The sequence below is a fragment of the Gaeumannomyces tritici genome (assembly GCF_000145635.1).
Source record: "Gaeumannomyces tritici R3-111a-1 unplaced genomic scaffold supercont2.1, whole genome shotgun sequence".
Lineage (NCBI taxonomy): Eukaryota > Fungi > Ascomycota > Sordariomycetes > Magnaporthales > Magnaporthaceae > Gaeumannomyces > Gaeumannomyces tritici.
Window position 1 is genome coordinate 3,169,407 of NW_008804545.1, and position 24,034 is coordinate 3,193,440.

The following is a 24,034-nucleotide window of genomic DNA, read 5'->3' on the forward strand; positions in this document are numbered from 1 at the left end:
CAAGCAACATTAATTAATAAATAGAATTAAAAATTAAAATAAAAAAGGAAAAAATAGACAAAAGGAAAAACGCTGCAATAAAGACGGTAAATTTAAAAAAATGTAATTACCCCAGCCTTAAAAAGTTAAATTTATTTTAAACTTTATTAAAAAACCCTTTAAATATTTTATTAACCATTAATAATTATTACGAATTAATAAGCAAAAATAACGCAGCTATTTATTTTTATGCATAAATAACGGAAATTTATTCGAACCCAGGGTTGGGAATTAAGTTGTTTAAGTTACTCGTTAAGTTAGTAAAAAGTTACAGTTTAAAGCTTAATATTAAATTAACTATTATAATTATAAGTATAAAAATACCACCATTAAATACACAAAACTCAGTTTTATATAAATAATATTTAAAATATTTAATTACGTAACTATATATTACGTAATTTGCATTAAGTCATTTTTTAAGTTATTTTTAACTTTTTTTTAACTAATTGTAATTTAATGCATTTTTACCAGCTTATATACCATTTTTAAGTAATATAAACTTATAATATTTTTTTTTTGCTATTTGTTTATATAAATACGAAAAAATAAACGTTTTACCTGTTTTTGTTGATTTTATATTTTATCGCAAAGTTTAACTTAAAAAATGACTTAATAACTTAATTGTAACTTAATTCCCAACCCTGTTCGAACCCGTAAAAGCAAGTTTCGGCGGCCTATTTAAAAAAACCTAAATTATAAAAAAGTTTATACCGCAAATAAAACGGGGATAAAAAATCTTAAAGCTTTTATACGTTTAAGGAACTTTTGTAAAATACGTTTTCGATATCGTTGTTATAACTAGCAAAGTTATTGCCGGGAATTTAAGGAAAAAGGGGGGGGGGGGGGGGAAAGCAGCAACTTTTTTAATATCCTTTTCAGGTGTTGCCATTTCCTTTTTAACCGCAACCACCGCAATAATTACTTTTATTAAACCCGTACAGCCGCTTGTTTCCGTATTAATAAATTGGAATTTAATCGATTTACTAACGGGGTTAATTACATTTACTTCCTTTTTTTCCCTTTTTTTATTCTTTTCGCCGGCTTTATTATTATTATTACCGTTATTAATTTGCAAAAAAATTATTAAAATTAGGCTTATTTAAACGGGGCTTAACGGTATTAAAAAAAGCAATAACATCGTTGCAAAAACGAATGTAATTAAATAAACGTGCAATTACGCTTTAAATACAAATATTAAACCAATTTTTTTTTAAAAAAACGGAAATGCGTTAATGCAACCGTTTCGAGAAAAAATAGGTTAAAATATTAATTATAAAAACGATTCCGGTATAAATATTGGAAATAACGAAATTGCGTTAAGCTATAATGTTGGGGTTATTTGCGGGGTAACGGGGAAAAGCAAAAATATTATTAAGTAAATACGTTTTACAAACGGCTTTAAACGTAGCGTAAACGTTACGTTCGTATTAAAAAACCCATTTTTCTTAATTTTAAACTCCTACTAACGTGGTTTATAACACTTCTTGTGTGTTTGAAGCAACCTAAAGCTGGTGTGTTTCACAAAAACTGGAGTTATGTCGCACGGTAGTTGGGTGGATTAAGTGGGCGTGGGGCTACAGCGGGCGGAGGGACCAAGTCATGTACCTGCGATGTGTGGTATTTAGCTGCCGTCATTGCCGATTCCGAATCTATCATCAAACGAACAAAGGACTCTCGGCACTAACAGCAGCCGCCGCCCTTGCCAACGCCGCCATCACCATGGAGTTTAACAGCGGCTCTCCGTATCCGGAGGGCGTCATATCCTTTCTTGACACGGACTTGTACAAACTCACTATGCAATGCGCCGTCCTCAAGCACTTCAGCAGTGCCTCAGTCACTTACGCCTTTAGCAACCGTACACCAGACAAGAGGCTGTCACGCGCCGCTTACCAATGGCTCGCCGACCAGATCAGGAGTAGGGAAACCCCCCACCAGGGCGGCCACCCCACCACTCGCCATCACCTCTTTCCCATCCCTATCCATGACCGTGGTGGCGGGCTAACCGCGGAAACAAAATGAATCGTTTAAACGACAATCCTTTGTGCAACCTCGTTCATCAGAGCTGGGAAATATCTCGCTGTCAGACGAAGAGTACCGTTTCCTCAAAGACAACTGTTCCTACCTCACAAGCGAATATCTAGCGTTCCTTCGCCAATTCCGGCTGAGCCCTCGGGACCAGGTACTTGTCAAATTTGTCCCGCTCGACGCCGATACAGGCGCCGATGACGTTCTGGGCGATGTCGACATCCAGATCAGTGGTAGGTGGGTCGACACGATCCTCTACGAGATCCCAATCTTGGCCCTGACCTCGGAGGCCTACTTCCGCTTCATGGACACGGATTGGGACTACCGGGGTCAGGAGGAGCTCGCCTACGACAAGGGTGTGCGCCTGCTCAAGGCCGGCTGCGTCGTGTCCGAGTTCGGCACCCGTCGCCGCCGCGACTACCACACGCAAGCCCTGGTCTTCCGAGGGCTTGCAAAGGCCGGCAAGGAGGCCCAAGATGGCGGCTGGCCCGGCAACCTTACGGGCACCAGCAACGTTCATCTGGCCATGCGCTTCAATATGGCCCCGGTAGGGACCGTCGCGCACGAGTGGTTCATGGGCATTGCTGCCATTGTGGGCGACTACAAGGTCGCATCCGAGGAGGCCCTTGCCCGTTGGGTCGACTGCTTCGGCCCGGGTGTCCTGGGCATTGCGCTCACTGACACATTCGGGACACCGGAGTTTCTCAAGGCGTTCGGCCGGCCGGCGCGCTGGCTCGACCCCGCGCATGAGATAAAGGCTGGCACCGGCAAGACATACGCCGATGTGTTTGCGGGGGTTCGTCAGGACTCGGGAGACCCTGCCAACTTCGTCAAGAGGATGCGGGCCTTTTATGACGAGCAGGGCATCAAGGAGAAGAAGATTATCGTCTTCTCGGACTCGCTCAACATCGAACGCTGCCTCGAGTACAAGCAAATTACGGAAGAGGCTGGACTGACACCAACGTTTGGCGTCGGCACCTTTCTCACTAACGACTTCCTCAACCTATCGACGGGTAACAAGTCAGTGCCGCTGAATATCGTCATCAAGCTGAGCTCCGTCGACGGAACCCCGGCAGTTAAGCTGAGGTCAGTAACTCCCCTTGGGGGGTGCCGCCAGCCCCAAAGCGGCCGGCTCTAAGAACAGTATTCCCCTGTCCATGTCTCGCTTTCTAACGGGAGGCCATGTGCTCCTATTCATGTCTACGCGCGTAATAGCGACAATATTGGCAAGAACACCGGCGATGCAGCCACCGTCGAACTGGTCAAGCGCGAGCTTGGGTACATCGAGAACGAATGGGAGGGTGGTGATGAGACATCAAGATGGGGCAAGGAGGTAGAAACAGCATCTAGTCGCTGACTGAGTACACAAGCAAGAAAACAACCCCGAGTGTGAGTAGTCACCTTGATGTAAGTGGACATCATTTAAGACGGCCAAGTTTACCCCAGCTCGGTGGTTAACCTTCTAGCTAACACCACATTTGCTCGGGGCCAGGAGGTCAAGTTGCAAACGGACGGACAAAAAATCCGGTGCGCAAGCACACGTCGTGATGTATTCCAGAACCCTTGAACCCTGCGCACGTTGTGCGTGATTAGCGTGCGCGTGGCTTGAGGATTTGATGCAGTTTGGTGCAGTCTCCTGTGGGGATAACGACATTCGGCTCGATGGCCGATCTCGGCTTGAAGCTGGGTGTGAGCTTGACATGTGCGTCCACAGCCGCTTGCAAGCGTCCATGTTGGCGTAGCGACTGTTTGGGCTTGCTTTCAAAGGCTCTTCTCTTTGGCCAGAATGATGATCGTGTTGTCCTTGCATCTCCACGTCACACTGTTTTTTTTATTTTGTTTTTTTTGCGGTCCCACGCGTTCCCTAGCCTCGGTCAGCTATAAAAGCCCCAGGACGCTCATCCTGAGTCGCGCCATTTCAAACCAACAGGAACCACTTTGGTGCCAGAGTCATTTGGCGTCTGTGCTGGTTCTGCCCTGACACCATGTCACCCTGCCCAGTTCATCAGGTGGTCAAGTGTGGGCAAATGCCGGAAAGGCTCGGTGCGAATCGGACTTAAAGGAAAGGCCGACTAGGCGCGGCAAGGGTCTTGGGGTGTGGCAAAGGGCGCAGCCGCTTGCCATCGGCAACCTTGCACTGTTACAGTCGGCATTTGGCTCCACGAGAGCTCAAATGCTGGGACACCAGTTTGACTGGCAGCTCGGCGCCGATACAAGGAGCAGGGGATGGGCGCCCAGGCGGGCGGGCTGTTGCTCCGCATGGCAAAGCTGCCCAGACGCTGAAATGCTATCTGGTCAGGATTGACAGCCCGTTTGGGGCGGGAGCAGAATAGCGGGCTGGTGAGTCTGACCAGCCCTGATGGCACCCCTGTCCATCCCTCTAGTTCGGGCGCCCCCTTTTGGGCAAGTTGATGACCGCACGATGAACGACCCGACCCCGACTCCGAGCCCGAGGCCGACCCCGACGCGTCCCTCTGGATCCCACCTGCAAGCGCAAAGGGACATTATTAATCGTGCCGGTTTCCCCCATCGCCGTTATGGTGCTTATTAGTAGTGGCGTCGATGGTGTTTTCCATTGCCGTTGCGTCTCCCTTTCTTCCCTTCCTTCCTTTTTACTCTCCCTTCCCCCTTTGGCCCCTGCTCGGTTTGCCCGCCGCCGTAGTTGTCATCTAACACCGTCCACATCGCATAATCAGCCTGAACCCGAGCCCACTTTGCTCGATACCTGCATTCGATATTTTTGCAGTCGGACTGGTGGTACTTATACATACCTCAAGATTGATATCCAATCTTACGCTGGCACACCCACCCACACGTCTAACTGTCCGGGGGTACCTCGGGAGGCGGTTTGGGTCAGACAAGCGTCACTCGGCCTTCTTCGGCGGGAGCAAGGCCGGCGTGCTGGTGAATACCCGTGGTCCAGCTGTCTGCAGTACTAGCTGCGACCAACAACAGGATGGGGAGTGGGCTACCAACACCACCGCGGGAGGACGTTACCAAAGCATATAGCGTCAGGAAAACCGCGGCAGTATCCAAGTCGGCAAAGGCAGCTCAGCGGAGTTCAAAACGTGGTTCCATCAGGGTGCATCTACCAGTACCCTCCAGCCATGTATCGTCGCTCGACCCACAGTCGGCGGCAGCAACTTCACAGTCTTCGGCAGACGCAAGACACAAGAGGGTATGGAAAGCCTGCGAGAGGTGTCGGATGAAGAAGACAAAGGTAAGCGTTGACAGGTCCAGCTGAGCGAGCGACAACATGGACTGACGCGCACCCAACCAGTGCGACGGCGAGTTTCCCTGCAAAAGGTGCAAGGATGACGGACTCGTCTGCACGGCCGGCCTGCGGCGCAAGGCTGAGTACAAGAACATACCACGGGGCTACGCCGAGGTGCTGGAGAACACGCAGTTCGCCCTCGTGGCGACCATTCACAAGCTCTACGCCATGGTCCGCGAGTCGCGGGCCTGGGACCTGGGTGAGCCCGAACTCAACGACAGGGGCCAGGCAGTCATCCACGACATCGCCTCGCGGCTGAGCTGCATCCGGCCCAACAGCGACGTCGACCACGTGCCCGTCCAGGCCGCCTTCCCGGAGGACGAGGCCGGGCTGGCCGACCTGATAGCGACGCTCCAGACGCAACAGCAACAGGAACAGCAACAGGCCGCCGGCTCGTCGCGGGCGGACCGGGCGAGCTCGTGCGAGATGGATACGTCGGACCTAGAGCACGACTATAGGAAGATGGCGTTTGGCGGCGGCGCGGCCAACGCGCCCTCGTCGTCGGCGGGCGCGGCGTCGCCGCAGAGCCTCTACACCGACCTGGACGCCAGGCCGGACTCGGCCGCGAGCTTCTCCCCGCACTCCCCCGCCCTCGGCCCGGGCGCCTCCGGCCTGTCTTACGAGCCGTGGGGCAGCGCGGGCGGCGGCATGCCGGCGCGGCCCGACATCAGCATAGCAGACGTGGTGGGGGTCGGCGCGATCGACGACTTCCACGACAGTTTCCTCCAGCGCGCCGACGCGCAGTTTATGGACGAGGACCTGCTGCGCCAGGGGCTGCTCGAGTCCGAGTTTGGGATCCTGAAGCCGCACGCGCCATCGTGCGCCAACCCGGCGGCTATGATGGGGTTGGGAGACCCGATGATGTTTTCGGGATATGACCCAGAGACGTTGCGCATGTGAGGGTCTGGCATGCCTAGAAGCGATCAGGATCACTGCGATGTGAGGAAAGATCTTGTAGATACCTAACTCCAACCATTCATGATAGAACATCTGCGTTACGACACATGCGCATCTGCCCGATAGGGAGTAGGCTATGCGAAGGGACATGCACTCACACACGGCCAAGCCCCATTGAGAACTCGCCAGCTCTCGCGATACGTTGTGAAGTAAACCATCGCCATATGGGGCGGATGGGACAGATCCAGTATTTCGTATTTACCCCAAACTCCCATTCTCGTTGCATGCCCCTTGCATCCTGCCTCTTTCGCTAGCAAAGGGTTGCTCCGAAAAAGAAAAAAAAAGGTATTGTCTCGGCGTGCAGGGTTCGGGCTTACCCAATGACCCGTTATGCCGGCGGACTCGACACTGGCGATCGGAGTTACGGCGCATTGCTTTGGTGCCGCCTTGGCGCGCACTGGGCTTACTGTTGTTCGCAGGAGAGACAAGGAGGAGTCGTAGGGGATAGGTCAAGGCCGGTGGGCCCGGAGTTAGGACGGGCGCCATGTGCACGAAAGCCGCCGGGGTGTTCTTTTCCATTCATTCCCGTCATCATGATCCATTCGGAGTCATCCGATGACTGTGCGACCACATGGTAACTACCGAGGCAAATACCTTCCGTGCTGACTGGGATAAATGCGATATTTGTGTGTCTGTCTATTCAGGCACCGTCACTCAAGAGAACTAACTATCTGGTCCTTCCGAGGGCTACTCAACTCCCCACAAAGAGTAATTCCCGCAAACCACCGTTGGCATCCGGGATAGGCCGCGCCGCGCCGTGTATGGGACTTGGCTTTTCTGCCAGCCCATTCCCCTCCCATTAGTGTCGAGTGACACGCTCGACCCTCCGGACGTCGTCGGGCATGCGTGTGATGCAGAGCTCTCGACAGAACCGACCCCAGTCGCTGTTGCCAGTGGCGTCCTTGACGGCTTCTTGCAAGTCCTTGCCGTACCGTTCGCGATATGCCGCCTTGACGTCCGCCAAGTGATGCCGGTCCCAGTGAAAGCGGACCAGGCGTGAGGTGAGCAGCTCCCGCCGCAGGCCGTCTCGCTTGGACGCCGTGAGCGCATGGTGAAGCAGCAGCGCGTCGCGGACCGGCTTGTTAATAACACCGTTGAGGATATGCGCCAGGAGCTCGCCCTGAGCGGGAATAATCGGGAATATCAGCGTGGGGGTTTTCCAGATGGCGGGTGGGGTGGGATGGGATGAGTTGGGGTGTTGAGGATCTGTGGGATATATGTCATATCCACGGGTAGGTAGGCTCAAGCGTGCGGACTACTCACGACCAGGTTTCCACTCTTCTTCAACGCGTCACGGGCAAAATTCGACTTGTAATCGTGGCTGTAAAGCTTCAGAACTTCCCGAAGATGGTTGTCGCTGCGGTTCACAATGATGCCGATCATGGCGCTCTCGCCACCCTTGTCAGACATGACGGCGCGCCTGAGGGCCTTGACGTCGTCCTCGACCAGCATGCGGTCTATTGGCAGCAAGCGGCCGTGGCGGTCCGTCTCCTCCATGCGCTGCTCGTCGAGCACCATCATGATGGCCTTTTTGAACTTGTCCTCCTTGAGCTCTGTCTTCATGCAGGTCCTTAGGCTGTTGTCGTACTTTTTGTCGCTAAAGGCCGACTTGATCTCGTGGATCTCGTCGTTGGCGCGTCCCATCAGCGACTCGATCAGCAGCTCGCGTCGCGTCTTGTCGCCCTGGTACCAGTAGTTGGCCCAGTACGCCTCCGACTCCCACCGCCCCAGCGCGACCGAGTAGCACGCCTTCATCAGCGACGGGTCCTCATCCTTGAGCCGCGACCGGATGTGCTTGGCCACGTTGACGCCCTTGCGCTCAGGCCCCGTCTTCACGAGCGCCTTGTACTCGGTCCTCAGCGTCATGATCTGCTCGTGTGTCATGCCGGGCAGGACCTCCAGCAGCGGCTCTGTGTCAGGCGGCCCGCTGCCCTTGAGGGCCTTCGCCAGCCGCTCCGCGTCGCCGGCAGGGTCGGCGAATCGTGCGCGACGCTTCCTCTCGCCGCCCCCACCGTAGCGCTCGTCGTCGGACCCGAGCGGGGTAACGTCCATGATTTGCGCATCGGGTCTCTGTGATGCGAGCAGGAGCGGCGAGGGCATGGGAGACATGGACTGGTAGGTGCCGTGATACGACTCGAGCAGCGGTGAGGGGGGCGCAGATGATAGGGACATGTTGAGCGAGTGGTGGCCAGTGTTGACCGAAAGCGTCGACATGCGCGCCGTGGGCGGCTGCGGCGAGGCCTCGCGGGCTAGGCGCCGGCCGCTGCTGGAGCCAGGCTCCACCGTCACCACGCTTGCTGAGCCACCACGGCTCCGGGACCGCTCCCGCCTGGGCGGCTCGGCGGCTCCTAGAAGATCTTGACGATAACCGGCGGCCCGGTCTCCATAACCGCCCGAAGAGGACGGTTCTAGTGCCTTCGGCGGCGCCCCGTACGCAAGGTCATCCTCGTACCGGTTCCTGCTGTCGCGAGGGTCGGGTGGTGGGGCTGCCGCGGCGTACTTTTGCGGGAGGTATGAGAAGCGGTCCGACTCCGGGTAGCCGCGCTCCCGTCCAGCATCGTCCCGGGGGTCCCTGCCTCGAGGGTCCCGACGGTACGAGTCATCTGTGGGCGATCGCGGTGACTGATATCCGTGGTAGTCGTACGAGGAGGGTTGGTGATCCGGATAGTCATAGCCGCGGGGCGCGCCCTGTCGGTCGTCCCTGTCTTCGGGGGAAGGGGCGGCGTCAACGACCCTAGGTGGCTCGCGACTGCGGCTTCTGTCGCGTGCAGCTGGCGACCGCGACCGGCCGCGGCGGCGCTCGTCGTCAACTTGGAGTGACATTTCTCTAGATCTAGGCTCAATCGGATCGGAGAGATAGGAAGCGGGCGCTGAGCAGACACGCAGGGTGATTATTGGGTAGTGAGGTCTTTCGGAGGCGAATGCATTCGCAACAATGGTCTTCGTTCAACTGCAAACTGCGCTGTCAAGCTGTGTGGTGGGCAGGCAGGCAACAGGGAGCAAGGTAGGTGGGGAAGTGGAGGCACTCGCTCGCACGAGATTCCAGACCACAGGCCGGATCGGCGGCCGCCGCAATCAGCGAGGCTGGGGAGCCAGCACAGGGAGCCGAATGAGGGGTTTGACTGGCTCTTGTTGGTGCGCTTGCCTGTGCCTCAACTCCTCAGTTGCGCTGCTGGTGGGGATCACCCAAGTGGCCAAGCCCAAGCATGCAGGACTCCCAGGGCTAGCTCACCCGCAGAGCCAGAAGAAGGCGGCACTGGTGGGCGGTCAGTGTTCAGCTCGCCCGTCTTTCGGCCTCTCGGGGCTCACCCATTCGTTCACTGGCCAGTGGAAAAGCAGCCTCCCGATCAAGCCTTCTGCCTGTCGTGTCTCACCCAGATGTGTCCAATTTGCTCGAGGGGGATCTTCGCCGTGGCTAGCGCGCCGAGCCCCTGCAGGGGCTGGCTCGGCATGCATGGCTGGGCTTATGCATACCCTGCCGCTCGTATATGATTGTGCCCTCAAGAGGCGGTTCACCGCGGCGTGGCTGGTATGCAACATGAAGACAGTGTGGACGACGGGGAAAGACGAGGAGAGTTCACTTTTGTCGGTTGTTGAATAAGTGGTACAACATAAAAAAGCAGGCCTGGTATGAATGGCGAAAAAGCCAGAATCATGAATCCAAAAAGTGACATCCAAACGCACCCTGAAACTGGTAACGCCTACCGCAATGGAACTCCTCAACGTCCGCGCCGAATAAAATACAACGAGTACATATCCGAGAGCACATGCATGTGCTCAAGTTCCGGTAAGGACGGGCCTGACAAAAGAAATGAGCCTTCGGCCGTGGATGATTGGTGGCTCATGGTATGTGTTCATCACGCCCCAACATTGTCGCGTCTCATAGGTGTACTTTCTCTGATACGACCTGTCCATGTCTGTGTTCCGCCTGGATCGAGAGGGGCTGCTGTGTTGATGGCGGCTCGATTTCGAGTCGGATGACTCCTGTTGGACCGTCGTTTGCGTTTGTGTCGTTTGAGAACCTGGAGCGATAGGCGTTAGCATTTTGAGGGCAAGAGCAGGCACAGCCATGGGCAAGTGGGGGTGCAGGACCAAGCAAGCCAAGCTTCATGGTGCCAGGGGACAGTGGGCTTTGGAGGCGACTTACTCATCGCGAGAACCCCTTGACTCTGCCTTGACGATTGCGGCAACAAACAGAGCCACAAGAAAGATGACAACCACCTCGACGCGATGGCGGTATGCCGCAAAGGCGCGATGGCAAGGGTGAGCCGTGGAGGATGTGGTGGTTGGCTGGTGCCCTCGGGTCGCCGGTGCCTCTGCGGTTTGGTGGACTGTGCCGACCTTTTCGCTGGTGACTGGGGCGGTGCTGGCCACAACCTGGCTCTTGTGTCCCTTCCGCGGCAGGGAGAGGAGGTATGTTGTCGGGATAGGTTTTTGCTCCGCTAGAACAACCGATGGCATGGCCGAGCTAGGGGGCATCTGCGGCCGGTTGTCGATGGGCTCCAAGGACTGAGCGCCGCCGTTGAGCACGGGCAAGGGCGTTTCTGGCTTTACTCGCGTTTGAGGCGGGGAATGGGGCACTTCGATACCGGCCCCGTCAACGACAGCGAGGACGGGACGCGCAGCGGCGAGCCGCAGGAGGAGCGGTAGAAGCAATGCCGCCTTCATGGTGCTGGTGGTGTGTGAGTGGCGCGTGGAGTCGGATCGACCAAGGTGAGAAGAGGGACGTGGGGCTCGTGTGCGGATGCGTGTGTGCCTTGGTCCTCGATCGTCCCTCGGTGTGCCTAGTCCTCGGCGTGCCTCGTGTTGTCGGCGTGGGTGGTGGAAATGTGGATGAAGGTCGGGGGAGAGCGGGAGCGTGGCGTGGGCTTATTTATTCTGGATGGCTTTTCGATGCCCAGGTGAAAGCGAAGCTGGATTGCAAGCGGAGACAATGCTTCTTTGCACCACTTTAGCAGGGGGCTGCAGGGCTGCCGATAGTTTATTCAACGAGGATTTCGGCGAGCCGCCTATATTGCGCCATGCTTCTCCAAATCGGGCCAAAAGGTTCGACAAGGCCCTCCCCACCGTCGCATGAACGTGGTTATGACAGCCCAGCCCAAAACACAGCGCACAACCAGCCCCAGGTTCCGGTGCTTAAAATACACCCAATGGCCCGTCGGACAGTCAAGCACCCTGCTGGCATGCGTGTTGCTTGCCTATCATTCCCCAACGAACGCCGGAAACTTGGAAATTTCTGGTTCCAGCACGCAGGCCAGGCAGACGCAGGCTCAACCCTTGCGTGCTTTGTCGGAACAGCGAATGAGGCACAACATGAACCCAGAGGAGAAGGGGGCCAGAAGCACTGGCATTGGGCCACGCGCCGCGACCAGTGCATGCCAAGACACGCCATTTGCTCCTTGCTCATGTCCGTTTTCCAGCTGACGGCGCCCAATCGAATGGGCTGGCCGTTCCACGAGGTCTAGGCCTGCCCGCCAGACGGATATCAAGAGCAAGATTTGTGTCTGGACCACGGCCTATGCCAGGGGACCCTTGCAGTCCCTGTGGGCCACCCGTGGTCCGTGGTGCGCGGGTTCCGGCGCAGCACAATCATGGCTGGTGGCGCATGCACGAACGCCAAGTTCCAGCGCTCCAGCACCCGCAGCAGGTTCCACCGGGGAATCCCAGGAAGCCCGAACCGGCCACAGCACACAAGCACCCGCGGAAACATCCTGCTCACGACCCTCACGTGGCTCGTCGGGCCTGCGCAGCGCTCGCTTCAACGTCGCTCTTTCATCCGCGGAATCCACGGGTGGCCTGCTCCATGGCGCCGCTCTCTGGTCTGCACCAGTCGTCCTTGCCCTCGGACTTCGAGGACACATACCAGTCGACTGCTGCCCGGCCTAGCCCCTCGTCATACTTGACGCCAACAAGGCCCTCAGCCCCCGAGCGTAGTCTCAATACCGTCAGCAACAGCAGTACCGATGCCGTCAACCGCCGTTCGAGGCAGCGAGATAGCCGCAGCCGCAGCCGCCGAAGGGCCAAGAGAACTTGGAAGAAGCTGCTCTGGGTGAAGCAGTCATGTCCGTCTCCTTGCTCCCTTGCAGCACGCCCTCGCCCTGTCCAGCACACCACATCTGTGGCTTGACAACTGACAATACTAACATAGGCTTTGTGCTACAAGACAGACCCCGATAACTACACAGATCAAGCAACCTTCCTCGACAACCTCCAGCGGAACCCGCGGCTCCAGCCCTACGAGTTCTGGCCTCTTGTTGCCGACTCTACCGTCATTGTTCAGCATGTGTGCTCCGTCATAATCTTCGTCGTGTGCTTCGTCAGCATTTTCCAGGAGCGCGTGAGTCCCGTGTCGGTCGTAAGCTGGGGCAGCTTTGCGACCTTTGTCGGTTGGTGTCTTGTCGATCGATGGGTGGGCCAGGAGGCCGCCGAGGAGGATGTCAGTCGTGGCGCTCTCACGTCCGCCGACCCGTCGAACCTGGCCAATCACACGCATTTTGATCGTCTTTCGAGGTCTTCCCTGCCCGACAGGTCTGGCTCACTGACTGGGGGGGCTATCTCGAGGAGTACCAACCCCGCCGCGACGGCTGTTGGCGCTTCCGCCGTTTCCGACGCCGACGTGCCCTCCACAGCCAGCTCCACTTCTAACCTGCTGCCCCGCCCTACCCCGGCCGAGCGGCCGAGACTCTCCATCATTTCCGGCAGCGGTGACGAGCATGGTGGATCAACGCTAGACCGTGGCGGCGCCCTCTCTGCTGCAAACCCATATTCGATCTCGGCCGTCTCGCTGATCTCGGCCACCTCTCAAATGAGCGCGACGAGCCCCACCGCGCGCAACGACATCCTGGCCGGGCCTAGACACAGGCCATCGTCACCCCTCCGGGGCGGCCGCGCCCATCTCCGTATCAACGCCATGAAGTCAGCTCTTCTGATATACTTCACTCTGCTTGGCCTGTCGCCGATTCTCAAGTCGTTGACTCGCTCCACATCGTCTGACAGCATCTGGGCCATGTCCTTCTGGCTGCTTGCGATCAACATCTTCTTTTTCGACTATTCGGGTACCTGGGCCGGTGTAAACAACATTTCAGTCGCCTCCCTGTCAACCAATGCGGCCCTAATGGCGTCCACCGTTCTTGCCAGCCGCCTGCCATCAACCGGCCAGGTATTCGGCCTGACGCTATTCAGTATTGAAGTCTTTGGGCTTTTCCCTGTCTTTCGCCGCTTCGCCCGCCACCGGAGCTGGCGTTTCCACGTCCTTCTCACCATGCTGCTCGTGCTTGGCGCCGGTGCCGGCGTGGGCATGACCATGGCCAGACACGACCCCGACGCGACCTGGCCTTGGAAGAGCGGCCTGGTAGGCATGCTTGTAGGCTGTGTAATCTCTGCCAGCGCCATGGGCGGGTGCAGCTGGTGGCTCCTGGGTCTACAAAAGTACAAAAACGAGATATACGGCCCATGGGACCCGGCTCGGCCGGTCATCATCAGCAGACGTCACTGGGATGACGAATAGCAAGACCCAGGACACAAATCCTAAACTCACTGTTCCACCACCCCGACAGGAAATATGCTGGTTGGCTGATTGAATCATACAAGGGGCCCACATTGGCCACTTGCCCTAGGAAACCATGCCCGGCTTGCGCTGCCAGGCCGCTACCTAGTTTTTGTGCGAGGATGTGTCTTTCATCAACCTCATGGCACTTTCTCGATAGCCACCTGCACCTCCATGCTTGTTTATGACCTCGTATACGTCCGTCCCTGGCCGCCCGGCTGCCCGGCGCCTCCCCACGATGGCGGTGTTTCGTGTGCTGGGTATTCTCAGCATTTCAGTCTCGACCTCCCAGCCACAGTCCGCGGCAATATCCGACACCCAGGCAACCAGACAGGCGTATGTGGATGTTGCCTTGGCTTTGTCTTTGGGTAGAGGTGCGCGGAAGATGGCTCCACCCAGGTTGTGGCTACAACATGGGATGGCGATAAAGGGGCAGTCGGAGGCAGCGGCCAGTATCGGTGTCCAGGGCGTCAGTTCATCCGCATGGTTGGATATGATGAAGGTGCCCTTGGGGAACGTTCCGTCGTGAGATTTGGCCTCGAGTGAGCCGCCGTCCGAGTCTTCCGGGGAAGATCCGTGCTCGGGTTGGATCAGGGAGGGCAACAGGACGAGCTCACGTAGGAATGCATTCCCATCACGCAGCTTCCCGTTGTACATATTCCAGGACTTCCTGGATCGTGCGTCAAACCCCCAGCCACTGGCCACCGAAAACTGACGCAATCAGTGGTTTTGATACCGGAAAACCCCAAACAGAGAGGAAAGCTGATCGGTGTGCCCAGCCACGGATTTCTGTAATCTTTGGTGGCAGGGTTGTTGGGGAAAGAGTGGACTGACCGGAAGCCTTCAAAGTTCAGAATGTGAACCAGCAGGCCATTTCCAGTCCCGATATCCACGAATCCCGGGAACTCTTGGTCCTTATACAAATCGGCCCACAGCTCCAAGAGGAAAGCGGCGATGCCAAGATCCTCAAACACGTGCTTCATAGGATCAGTGGTCTCGACCCAGCCTTCCACAAGCCTCTTGGCGTACTTTTCCTTGAGGCGGGAGTATCTGTCCTGGAGTACAGCCTGGGGAACTAGGATGTCGTGATGGACCCGCTTGACGTAGCCGTTGAGTTGTCCCTGGCCAAGCTTGTGTAGAATAGTCAGGATGTTGAGAGCCGTGCGCTGGAGCTTCGTGTACATGGGAACGTCTTCGAACAGTCGATAGTGGACTGAGAAGGTTCCCTTCCTCAGGCTAGCGTCCCACTCGTGGAGAAGCCCGACACCGGCGACCTGGGGATGATAGAACGGCACTTCGGAGGCAGATAAAACATGTGGAAGGTAGAGCACAAGACGCCTGCTGATGCCGCTCTTCCCGGCCTGCTCGGTGGAAGCGTAGAAGGGGCAGCTTTGCAGGAGGGTGTTGTCCCGCTTTGTGTTCCTCGGGATGAGGCGTCGGACGAAAACGCGCTCGCAACGCATGTCCCTGAGCACAGGAATCCGGGGCTGCCCCCCCTCCTCCCAGGGCGAGGCACCGTCGTGCTCGGCAAGAAGATCAGCCCGGAAGAGCCAGGTGGAGAGCAAGTTCGGGTTTCGGATGGCATTCAACATGGCCTCGTAAAAGTGCGTCGGGTCGAAGTCGCACTGCCGCCGGCAAACTGGGAGCCATTTTGTCGCCGGCGGGGGCTGCTCCCTCTGGTCTTGGTCAGCTTGCACGATGAGAGCACCTGCGTCGTCGGCGTATTCCTCTGTGACCGAGCCGGCGATCCCGCCGCGGTCCATGGCGGGGTTTCAAGTTTTGCACCGAAGCGCAGCAAGATGCGAGAGAGGTGCGGTTGGTGGCGCGGTCAGACGGTGGGAGACATGCCAGGGCGTGGGTAGTGGGATCAGTTGTTAGCAGGGCCCCTCCCACCTCGGCTGCTGCCCCCTGCGGGTGGCCGACCGCCCAAGTGCCGCCACACCAATCGAGGTCACCTGCCGAGCTGAACGCGCAACGGACTGGTCCACGGCCTGCCGGCCAGCTCACAGCCACAACCTATGCTGGGGCTAACTCTATTTGGGGGCCGGCTGGACCGAGGGCGGCATTTGATGCCTTAACTTTGAGGCTTGGAAGTCTCCAGACCAGTCTGTCACAAGAGCAAGCCCCACCAACCTTTGTGGCCCCCGCTCTTTTTATTCTCCCCTCTTCCTCACCCTTCATTGCTCAGCCGACCCGATTACTTTAAAAGCAACCATCAACCGCCCCTCGTAACAGCGACGCCAGATAGCATCGTCATCTCGCGACACCAGCTCGGCCCCGTCGTACAATTACACTTCCCTTCGCGCTCCGCTTTCCACCCCTAGTCAAACTCGAGCCAGAGCGAGACGCAATCAGTCGTCGGTCGCTACCTCTGATCTCCTCCTCCATACGCAACTCTCCCAAGGACACCCCGATACACTAGGGTTTATGTCAATCGAAAATCTCAAGACTGTTGGTAAGGCTCACCAGGCTCCTCTTGCCGCGACGGTCCAGTCCGAAATGCAACCAGCCCGGCTGGCCTCCCAGGTGTTGCTAGCTGGCTAGCTCATTGCCAGACATTTCATCGGACAATCAAAGACTGACGAGCAAACGCCGATGTCCAGACCCCTTCGCCGAAGCCGACGAGGACACCGGAGAGCAAGCTAATGCTCAAGCGTACATCCATATCCGCATTCAGCGTACGTCTCGATACCACCTTTTGGCGGTGTGCCTTCACCGGTGAAGGATGAAGCCTCCCCGACACGAACCAGCCAGTTTCTAACATGAGATGGCGCAACAGAACGCAATGGACGCAAGACCTTGACCACCGTGCAGGGGATCCCCAAGAAATTCTCGAGCAAGAAGATCCTTTCTACCGTCAAGAAGCAATTTGCCTGCAATGGCACTGTTGTCACCGACTCGGAGATGGGTGAGGTGATCCAGCTCCAAGGCGACCAGCGCAAGGCCATGCAGGACTTCTTGTGCGACAAGGAGTCTGGCCTTGAGATGGATCCCAAGACGATCAAGGTGCGTATCGCCCTCCCCTCCCGCCATCTCTGTGCCCCTAGCCATCGACAATTGTACTGACCCCGTGTGCACGGGTTTAGATCCACGGCTTCTAATCGCCACCTCACGGACACACCGTTCCGGCACTGGCTGCGACAGCGAGCTGAAAATATCTGCTTCCCCAAGCACATCCTGAGTCGAGTAGGCTCGAGTCAATGGTTAGGATAAGCTCGGCGGTCGGAATCGTGCGGGTGATGGAGAGACCAATGAATGAAATGCCCGTCTGGGGCACCTTTTCTGGTAGCGAGACCTACGCTATGATCAATCTAGCCAAGGTTGCTGGGATGCTCACGGACATATATCCTAGGAGATACTCTTCCAGCCTACATCTTGAGTGCAGCCAATCAACGCTTTGTCTCCCGAATGCTCTCAATAGGAATTCCTGGAAATGCCTGCCACTTGGCTGGCAGGGCTTGGAGTGATGGTGTCTCCGTGTGGCAGTTCCATTTGCCCCAGAAACAACACCGTACTGATGCCTAACGTTCAGTCTTGGCTTGGATCTATCTGTGTGCCCATATGAGCCGGTGACGCAGGTGGGAGGCGAATGAGGTATTGTTGGGGGAGACGGAGGTCTAAATTGGAGGGTATGACACAAATAAATGTCAAGGAAAATATGGCCGGTCCGAGAGCGAAGTTTTGGGCAGGTGTATGAGCAAGACGCAACACACAATATGGGAGGAGCCAGTCATGACAAAGGACAGCAGGCGGGCAGAAACCCCCCCGTAAGAGGCTGTTGGGGAAAGTGAGACGAAATTGCATGCCGACAATGGATTTTTTATTTTGGTGTCCTGGTGGATAAGGACATACTCTAGCCTCGTACATAGCCAGCCGTATATATCATGCCCTATTCTCGGCATCCAGGACGTCCAACACCTGCACACCCAGAGTCCACGCCCGGTTGGCAAGAGAAATTAGTGGTATGGTTGGGTAGTCAGCGGCGCGGCCCAGGTAGAGTTGTGCCAGCAGGCACAGCATGCTGGTGAAGCTGGCGATGGAGAAGACGCTTATTGATATTGAGGTTTCCTTGTGGATGTTGATCTTGCGCTGGGTCGTGTGGTAAATGGCGGTCAAGATGGTGGCTATGGCGATCCAAGCGGGAAGTAGCAGGCGGGTGTCCTCAGAGCCGCCGGCGAGGTAGAGGACCCACGACGTCAAGTAGCCATTCAGCGCGTTAACGGCCAGGAGGCGCACTATTGTGGCCTGTGGTGTGTAGTTTAGAAGCCTGTAACCATGAAGGACGGCGGGGCGGGCCGCGTTCCTGCGTCAGCATGACCCGCTTCGTTCCCCCATCTTATCTGGGGTCTCGGCCCTGGGAGAGTGGAAGCAGCGAGATTTTAGGAGAAAGACAGGAGTAACTAACCATCGCGACATGAGGCAGTCTGTGAAGAAGAACGACAGGTACGAAGAAGCCCCGCACTATAGAAGAGATACGCCGAGTTAGGTCCATATCCAACGCCAGAACTAGTGGAGACCACCGGCATAACCTTTAGTGCAGGTGAGGTGGTAGGGCATACCCAGGTGATGGCCAGAAAGTTCTCGGTAAGTCCGTAGTTCAGTGGGTGTTCGGGAGCAACGGCGTCGCAGGCCGGGGATAGGCCGAGATGAAGGGCGGCATAGAGGCGGAAGATGAGGCGCAGAGCGGGCGGCAGGCCGAACCACAAGGCAGGGGCGACCGAAAGTAGGCGGCAGGCGAACAGGGGGCGGTGCCAGGGGGCCGGGACACCGAGGACGACGGCGACGCGGGGTTGGAGCAGCGTGGAGACGACTACCGGGCGCGATGCGGGAGGGGGGGATGCCGGCTCGTGGCCGGCGGGGTCGGCGTGGGCATCTGCATTGGGCGGCTTGACGACGGACAGTCTCGGTGCCTGCTGTGCGCGTTTCAGGCTGCCGACGGAGCGCTGATGGGGCAGGGGCATCAAGACCGGGGAAGGCGGGAGAGCGACGGGCCCGAAGTGGCCGTGCCTGGCTTCCCGCGGCGGCGGCGTGCTCTGTCTACCTTGTCGGTCGTGTCTGCTATCTCTCTTTCTTGGTCTCGCCTCGGCGGCGGCTTCACCCTTTTTTCTCCCGCGGGCGGGGTTTATCTGTTGCTATCCTCGTTGGCGGTGGGAGGTGCAGCGGGAGCGGACGACGCTGTCGGGCAGCAGCCGACCGCTGACGCTTGACAAAGGCCGAACGGAGCGTTGCCAAGTCGGGCCGTCCAGGGGGGCACGCAGCGCCAATCGGAGCCGTCAGTGCAACAGCCAGTGAGATAGGGTTGGCAAAGGCTGCGGGCTGCCAGCTCGATGGCTTGCTGGCTGGCTGGCTGTGGACCGGGATGTACGAGGACGACGACGGCGACGTCGGGCACGAAACGAGCTGGGCCATTAATCAACTCTGCAGTTAAGAGCAGTCAGGGGCCTGCATATGGGGGGTCCCGCGGGTTGGCACACGGGGTGCGGATTCCAACGTCCGCGACACATAATGGCGGGAAGCTTGGCGGGCTACCGAGCTCTTATCGATAATCGCAACGAAGAGAAAATTCAAAAGAGCCAAAAGAAACCATGAACTTTCGCAGGTGGGCCCGCACAGCCGAATGACCGACCACACGCACCCGAAAGTGAGGTTGAGAATCTCGAGCTTTGGGCGGCGGTTGGTGGTGGATGCTGAGCCAAATCTAGACCTTTGCGACCCAGTCGAGACATTGGTGATAGCAGCCACCCTCACGCACACTACCTACCTAGTAGTACCTTAGTAGTGCCCATCCGTCTCGAAAATCTTCTCAGCCGAAGCCGTCGAACACTCCTGCGCCAGAAAAAAACCCCGCCAACAGGGTCCGGCCGAACGACGGCGAGGGAGAGCCAGAGAGCCTTCAAGAACAGAGTCCACACCGCCCACCAACGAGACAGTGAAGCGCCAGCCATCATGGGGCCCAGATCCACCTCCGCCGCGACGAGGTCGGCCACGCGGGCTTTTGTAAAAGGCACCACGGCCCCCTCGCGCATGCAGGCGCAGGAGGGCAGCATGGTCGGGCTTTTCAGGCTCCCGGGTACGTGCGGGCCGTGATCGGGGGGGGGGGGGATATCACCGGGATGTCGAGGCGAGAACGGCGACAGGGGTGGGGGCCGACGACCAAGTGACTCCTTGCTGACCGACCGCGATGGGCCTCGGCTCGGTGCAGGGACATTTGTACCTCCCCCGGCGCTCCGTTCGCTGCGGGAAAGTCCCTCCGAGGGCCTCAGGCTCCAGTGGGTACGCGCAAGGCTCCGCGCGACCGACGCCCTCGGCATCGCCGCCACCTGGCTCACGTCCAAGCCGAGCTTCTTGAAGCCTGCACGTCTGCGCCTCAACCGCGCCTCCCTCATCCCGACCGCCAAGGCCCTGCACAGAACCATGTCGGAGGCCCTGGCAGCCGGCGACAGGGACACGCTCCGCCGCGTGTGCGTGCCCTCGCTCTTCGAGACCCTCTCGGCCAGGCTGGCCCGCCGGCCGAGGGGCCGCCGCTACGAGTGGTCCCTGGAGAGTTACACAAGCCCGCTGCAGTTCCCCAGAATCGTCGACCACAAGTTGGCCGCCCTTCCCGGGGTCGGTGGCAAGCTCTCGTACGTGCACCAGGTCGTCGTCGCCATCAGCAGCCGCCAGCGTTTGGCCCAGTACGATGACACCAAGAAGGGGATGCTCGTCCCGGGCTCCGAGAAGACTGTCGACCTCGTCGAGCACCTCATCCTGACCCGCCCCATCGACTTCAAGACGTACGTCCCCGGCGATTGGGCCGTATTTGGCCACGCCGAGGAATCCAGCCTGGAAGACTTTGAGACCGAGCAACGCGCAATGCGAGCCCTCGAGCAGCAGCACCAGCCCCGGTGATACCAAAGCCCACGTGTAGAACGCTTACTGGCATTATATATATTGCCTGCGCATAAATAAAGGCGTGGGCAACGAGGTGCTGGCAAATGAGAGAAAGAGCAAAAAGAAAAATGAGAGATCTGAGCTCTAGACGCTTGTACGATCCACTCCACATCATTTCTCGGCCATCGCCGGGCCATGTACGATATGCATGTACCAACATACCTAGGTAGCTATCAGCTTCTTTGTGGTGATTAATCTATGCAACCATAACGTAGAGTCCGTGTCACTCATCCAAGGCCCAGGCATTGTGTTTGGGATACATGACATCGCTTGCTCTGTTCACGAATACTTTCATCGCCCATCAAATATCCCTTCTCCTCGTCCACCGCTTATGTCTCGCTCTCCTTCCTCCTTCATCCCCATTCTCACACCTCCATTGATTGACAACACATGCACCGCGCCAGCGTCTAAAAGAATCTGCCAGACGCTTTGGCGATACCTGGCTCCCGGTCAGCCGAGTCATCGAAGCGAACCTCGCCGTCAGCAGGTCCGTTCTCAGAAATGGCGGTGCTCTCCGGCAGCGGGCGCTCAAAAGCGGTGAATTGGCCGCCCGTAGCTTTGGCCTGGGCGAAAAGAAAGCCGACGCGGAGCAGCATTGCGATGAAGCCAAAGACCATGCCGCCGACGGGGGCCGCAACAAAGGCGCCAAAGACGCCCCAGTCGCCCGTGTACAGGCCCTGCTCCAGCAGGATGAGCCGGCCGCCAGCCTCGACGTCCCCGTAATAGGCCGTTCCAAAGATGAAGACGGACAGGATGCCGCCCAGGCCGCCGCAGACCACGTCGAAGCCGCGCCACCAGTAGAAGTAGCGGTCCGAGAGCCCCAGGACTAGGACGGGGATGGTGGCGGCCGAGACCATGTCGCTGATGAGATAGATCTGCAGGATGCTGGGCGCCCGCAGCGCGATGACAATGACGGGGATGATGACGAGCACCACGGCGGCCCGGATGTACCAGATGCCCAGCCGGTTGCGGAACAGGTCGTTTGACGCGCTCGACACCATGGCGCTCTGCAGGCTGTCGAAGGCGGCAGTGCTCAGCGTCACGGCCATGACTAGGACGATGCCGACGACCCAGTTGGGCAGCAGCTGCAGTAGCGTGAAGAAGGCCACGGACCCGTCGGCGTTGTCGGGTCCCGGCCAGGCTCCCGACCACACCGCTACCAGCCCCGTGGTGCCCACGAGCGTGAGGATGCAGAGGGTCGCCGCGCTCGCCATGCCCACCCCGATCCACAGGTCGCGGTCCGTCTTGGACGCAAAGGTCCGCAGCCAGAAGCTCGAGAGGAAGAAGTCGTTAGTCAGGATGGCCACGGGCAGGATGTAGACTAGTTGCCACCCGAGCAGCGTGGGCTGTAGCAGCCCCGACGACTCGATGAGTGCAGGGTCGATCCTGGTCTCGACGCCAATCGTGATGGTGGCAATGATGATGAGCCCCAGCACCATGGCGCCCTGCACGTTGTCGGTGAGAAACGAGATTTTGAAACCTCCCATGGCTATCATGTTTCCTATCGTCAGCGCTCGTTGACAACCACTACCAGAGCAAACCCGAGCACACTCCATGCTGCTGCATGCCCACGGGACCGGAGAGGTATACGTCTTACAGGTGTATATCGTCGTTATAGCGCACTGCACAATCACGACGGGGAGCCCGTCGAGGTTGCTCAGCGTGGTCACAACCTGGCTGATGGCGGACAGCTCCGCAACCATGTATAGGAAGAGAGTCAACAGCGTCATGAAGCCGAGGTAGAGGGCAGCCACAGCGCCATAACGCTGTCTAGTCCATTCCGTGAGGACAAATCCCTCGGGGCACCTTCGTCGAATCGCCGGCCCCAGGGCAGCGAATATCAGTAACGGCAGTGCCGACGACAGTGCGTACACAACCACGCCCTGGATACCGGCGATCGTGGCGAGCTGGGGGTAGGCAAAGAGGATGCCGGATCCCATGGCTATATATTGTCAGCTAGGTCTGCGGCATCGCCGCCACAAGCGATCGTTGGGGTGAGGAGGGAGTGCGGAAGGGGGCAATGGCAGCGGCAGCACGTTTCCCACGCAAGCATTAACTTGATCGAGTAATTACGGTACGATCTCAGCGTCGTCTCGGCGAGGCACCGGGCCAGCCCATGAGCCGAAACCCACAGGCGGGAGCCATGTGCCCGCCTCGACTCAGCGCCCGTAGTGAGCCGCAGTCCCAGCAACCCCGCCCCCGAGGGTCCTGATCCCGCCCCTCAGGAGACCTGACGACCGGTGTAGGCGGCGGGTCCCCTGACGGCCGGGGTCCCCCGGGAGAGCGAGGGCTGGCGATGGGATGTGTTGTGGATACTCACCGCCGTAAGGGCGCCAGTTCATACTCCAGATCAAGGTCGGTTGGGAAAGCCGTCGGAACCCGCCGTCGCTGCCAATGGGGTTGGGTTTGCCATGCCATATGATTCGGTCGTTGCCGAGGTGACTGCTGCTCACAGGCTCGCGCCCACCACCTCTACTCACCGGAGGCGATGAAGTTCAGAGCCAGCGGAAGCGCTAGGCGTCGGTGTCTCCCGGGTCAGCACTCGTCCACGCGCAGAGGATGGGAATGGAATGGCCCGCCCGCCCGCCAGGGCCGAGTCCCTCCGCAGACAGCAAGGAAACGAGGGGCCCGCGCCTCGGCGGGCGAGACGGAATGTGGTCCTGACCAGTCTGGGTCCTGTTTCCGTTGAGGAAGTCGCTCTTGGACTGGTTCCTCATCCTCCAGGCAATGCCAGTTCCAAGCACCCTTGGCCCCCTCCATGTCAGCATAGTACCTCGTCTAACGAGAAGATTGGCTCTGGTCTATATACAGAAAGGCGCCATAGGTGGCGTAGACAATGGCATGCGATGCCTCGGACGATGGCTGCCCCATCTTGTGCCCGGTGATCTTGGGTGATACTTTGTCCGGTTGGCGTGTGTTGTTTGGGGTCTGGGTACTTAAGGTAGTGAGTTGATGTGTGCATGTGTCTCTATAGGAAGAGCGAATAGTAGCGCGGCCGCTCCTTCATAACTGCCGTACCTCGTGTAAAAGACGAGGACGGAAAATTTCTTTCCTGGTCGTTTTCACGTGTCGTCCATGTGGGGAAACGTGATTTTCGAAAGCCTAGAACGGCGAAGGTGCCGAAAACCGTTGTTTTCCTCATCCATATCATTTTAATCTTTGCTGCGCCCCCCACACCCCCAACCCGAGCCATGTCACTGAGATGGGCTAATTATTACGCTCGTCTATTTGGTACCGTGGACGTTATCTCATCGGTAGGC

The 24,034-nt window shown here is 57.5% G+C and overlaps 9 protein-coding genes across 10 annotated transcripts; 5 read left to right on the forward strand and 4 right to left on the reverse strand.

The window, feature by feature from the left end:
* Positions 1-1,677: 1,677 nt before the first annotated feature.
* GGTG_00990 (nicotinate phosphoribosyltransferase) lies at positions 1,678-4,097 on the forward strand. Its single transcript, XM_009218745.1, has 4 exons — positions 1,678-1,957; positions 2,103-3,153; positions 3,283-3,474; positions 3,560-4,097. The coding sequence occupies exons 1-3, from the start codon at positions 1,762-1,764 to the stop codon at positions 3,422-3,424; spliced, it is 1,389 nt and encodes a 462-aa protein (XP_009217009.1). The 5' UTR covers positions 1,678-1,761; the 3' UTR covers positions 3,425-3,474; positions 3,560-4,097.
* On the forward strand, positions 4,024-6,473 carry GGTG_00991 (hypothetical protein). The gene is made up of 2 exons (XM_009218746.1): positions 4,024-5,287; positions 5,348-6,473. Exons 1-2 carry the CDS (start codon positions 5,024-5,026, stop codon positions 6,239-6,241), a joined length of 1,158 nt encoding a protein of 385 aa, XP_009217010.1. The 5' UTR covers positions 4,024-5,023; the 3' UTR covers positions 6,242-6,473.
* A 348-nt stretch (positions 6,474-6,821) lies between these two features.
* GGTG_00992 (annexin ANXC4) lies at positions 6,822-9,999 on the reverse strand. Its single transcript, XM_009218747.1, has 2 exons — positions 7,562-9,999; positions 6,822-7,418 (listed from the first exon to the last, which is right to left on the reverse strand). The coding sequence occupies exons 1-2, from the start codon at positions 9,119-9,121 to the stop codon at positions 7,098-7,100; spliced, it is 1,881 nt and encodes a 626-aa protein (XP_009217011.1). The 5' UTR covers positions 9,122-9,999; the 3' UTR covers positions 6,822-7,097.
* Positions 9,966-15,396, forward strand: GGTG_00993 (phosphatidylinositol N-acetylglucosaminyltransferase subunit C). Its single transcript, XM_009218748.1, has 2 exons — positions 9,966-12,360; positions 12,466-15,396. Exons 1-2 carry the CDS (start codon positions 11,817-11,819, stop codon positions 13,803-13,805), a joined length of 1,884 nt encoding a protein of 627 aa, XP_009217012.1. The 5' UTR covers positions 9,966-11,816; the 3' UTR covers positions 13,806-15,396.
* Positions 13,950-15,607, reverse strand: GGTG_00994 (hypothetical protein; the record flags this gene model as incomplete). Its single annotated transcript, XM_009218749.1, has 2 exons — positions 13,950-14,541; positions 14,679-15,607. The coding sequence occupies 2 exons, from the start codon at positions 15,605-15,607 to the stop codon at positions 13,950-13,952; spliced, it is 1,521 nt and encodes a 506-aa protein (XP_009217013.1).
* Positions 15,608-16,004: 397 nt separating this feature from the next.
* GGTG_00995 (eukaryotic translation initiation factor eIF-1) lies at positions 16,005-17,297 on the forward strand. The gene is made up of 4 exons (XM_009218750.1): positions 16,005-16,299; positions 16,448-16,522; positions 16,624-16,850; positions 16,931-17,297. Exons 1-4 carry the CDS (start codon positions 16,272-16,274, stop codon positions 16,943-16,945), a joined length of 345 nt encoding a protein of 114 aa, XP_009217014.1. The 5' UTR covers positions 16,005-16,271; the 3' UTR covers positions 16,946-17,297.
* Positions 17,298-17,637: 340 nt separating this feature from the next.
* GGTG_00996 (hypothetical protein) lies at positions 17,638-19,497 on the reverse strand. The gene is made up of 3 exons (XM_009218751.1): positions 18,404-19,497; positions 18,250-18,305; positions 17,638-18,111 (listed from the first exon to the last, which is right to left on the reverse strand). Exons 1-3 carry the CDS (start codon positions 18,803-18,805, stop codon positions 17,727-17,729), a joined length of 843 nt encoding a protein of 280 aa, XP_009217015.1. The 5' UTR covers positions 18,806-19,497; the 3' UTR covers positions 17,638-17,726.
* GGTG_00997 (hypothetical protein) lies at positions 19,402-21,084 on the forward strand. The gene is made up of 2 exons (XM_009218752.1): positions 19,402-19,914; positions 20,047-21,084. The coding sequence occupies exons 1-2, from the start codon at positions 19,791-19,793 to the stop codon at positions 20,730-20,732; spliced, it is 810 nt and encodes a 269-aa protein (XP_009217016.1). The 5' UTR covers positions 19,402-19,790; the 3' UTR covers positions 20,733-21,084.
* GGTG_00998 lies at positions 20,760-23,969 on the reverse strand. 2 transcript variants are annotated; one of them, XM_009218753.1, is made up of 5 exons: positions 23,584-23,969; positions 23,440-23,519; positions 23,255-23,287; positions 22,372-22,716; positions 20,867-22,263 (listed from the first exon to the last, which is right to left on the reverse strand). In XM_009218753.1, the coding sequence occupies exons 1-5, from the start codon at positions 23,643-23,645 to the stop codon at positions 21,182-21,184; spliced, it is 1,602 nt and encodes a 533-aa protein (XP_009217017.1). In that variant the 5' UTR covers positions 23,646-23,969; the 3' UTR covers positions 20,867-21,181. The 2 variants fall into 2 exon arrangements, with proteins under 2 accessions (XP_009217018.1, XP_009217017.1); XM_009218754.1 differs by having other exon boundaries at positions 20,760-22,263; positions 23,095-23,969.
* Between the last annotated feature and the right edge of the window lie 65 nt (positions 23,970-24,034).

Bases quoted from the DNA above. Each gene is read 5' to 3' on its own strand.
- GGTG_00990 (XM_009218745.1), top strand. From the start codon at position 1,762: ATGGAGTTTAACAGCGGCTCTCCGTATCCGGAGGGCGTCATATCCTTT. The intron at 1,958-2,102 runs GTAGGGAAACCC...CTCGTTCATCAG, and splicing joins GCTCGCCGACCAGATCAGGA to AGCTGGGAAATATCTCGCTG. The intron at 3,154-3,282 runs GTCAGTAACTCC...CGCGCGTAATAG, and splicing joins ACCCCGGCAGTTAAGCTGAG to CGACAATATTGGCAAGAACA.
- GGTG_00991 (XM_009218746.1), top strand. From the start codon at position 5,024: ATGGGGAGTGGGCTACCAACACCACCGCGGGAGGACGTTACCAAAGCA. The intron at 5,288-5,347 runs GTAAGCGTTGAC...GCACCCAACCAG, and splicing joins GTCGGATGAAGAAGACAAAG to TGCGACGGCGAGTTTCCCTG.
- GGTG_00992 (XM_009218747.1), bottom strand. From the start codon at position 9,121: ATGTCACTCCAAGTTGACGACGAGCGCCGCCGCGGCCGGTCGCGGTCG. The intron at 7,419-7,561 runs GTGAGTAGTCCG...ATTCCCGCTCAG, and splicing joins AGAAGAGTGGAAACCTGGTC to GGCGAGCTCCTGGCGCATAT.
- GGTG_00993 (XM_009218748.1), top strand. From the start codon at position 11,817: ATGCCAGGGGACCCTTGCAGTCCCTGTGGGCCACCCGTGGTCCGTGGT. The intron at 12,361-12,465 runs GTCCGTCTCCTT...GCTACAAGACAG, and splicing joins GCTCTGGGTGAAGCAGTCAT to ACCCCGATAACTACACAGAT.
- GGTG_00995 (XM_009218750.1), top strand. From the start codon at position 16,272: ATGTCAATCGAAAATCTCAAGACTGTTG. The intron at 16,300-16,447 runs GTAAGGCTCACC...GCCGATGTCCAG, and splicing joins CGAAAATCTCAAGACTGTTG to ACCCCTTCGCCGAAGCCGAC. The intron at 16,523-16,623 runs GTACGTCTCGAT...ATGGCGCAACAG, and splicing joins CATCCATATCCGCATTCAGC to AACGCAATGGACGCAAGACC.
- GGTG_00996 (XM_009218751.1), bottom strand. From the start codon at position 18,805: ATGCCCCTGCCCCATCAGCGCTCCGTCGGCAGCCTGAAACGCGCACAG. The intron at 18,306-18,403 runs GTATGCCCTACC...TCTCTTCTATAG, and splicing joins ACTTTCTGGCCATCACCTGG to TGCGGGGCTTCTTCGTACCT. The intron at 18,112-18,249 runs GTTAGTTACTCC...TCATGGTTACAG, and splicing joins GACTGCCTCATGTCGCGATG to GCTTCTAAACTACACACCAC.
- GGTG_00997 (XM_009218752.1), top strand. From the start codon at position 19,791: ATGGGGCCCAGATCCACCTCCGCCGCGACGAGGTCGGCCACGCGGGCT. The intron at 19,915-20,046 runs GTACGTGCGGGC...GGCTCGGTGCAG, and splicing joins CGGGCTTTTCAGGCTCCCGG to GGACATTTGTACCTCCCCCG.
- GGTG_00998 (XM_009218753.1), bottom strand. From the start codon at position 23,645: ATGGGGCAGCCATCGTCCGAGGCATCGCATGCCATTGTCTACGCCACC. The intron at 23,520-23,583 runs GTATATAGACCA...GAGGGGGCCAAG, and splicing joins GCCACCTATGGCGCCTTTCT to GGTGCTTGGAACTGGCATTG. The intron at 22,717-23,254 runs GTGAGTAGAGGT...GACAATATATAG, and splicing joins TCTGAACTTCATCGCCTCCG to CCATGGGATCCGGCATCCTC.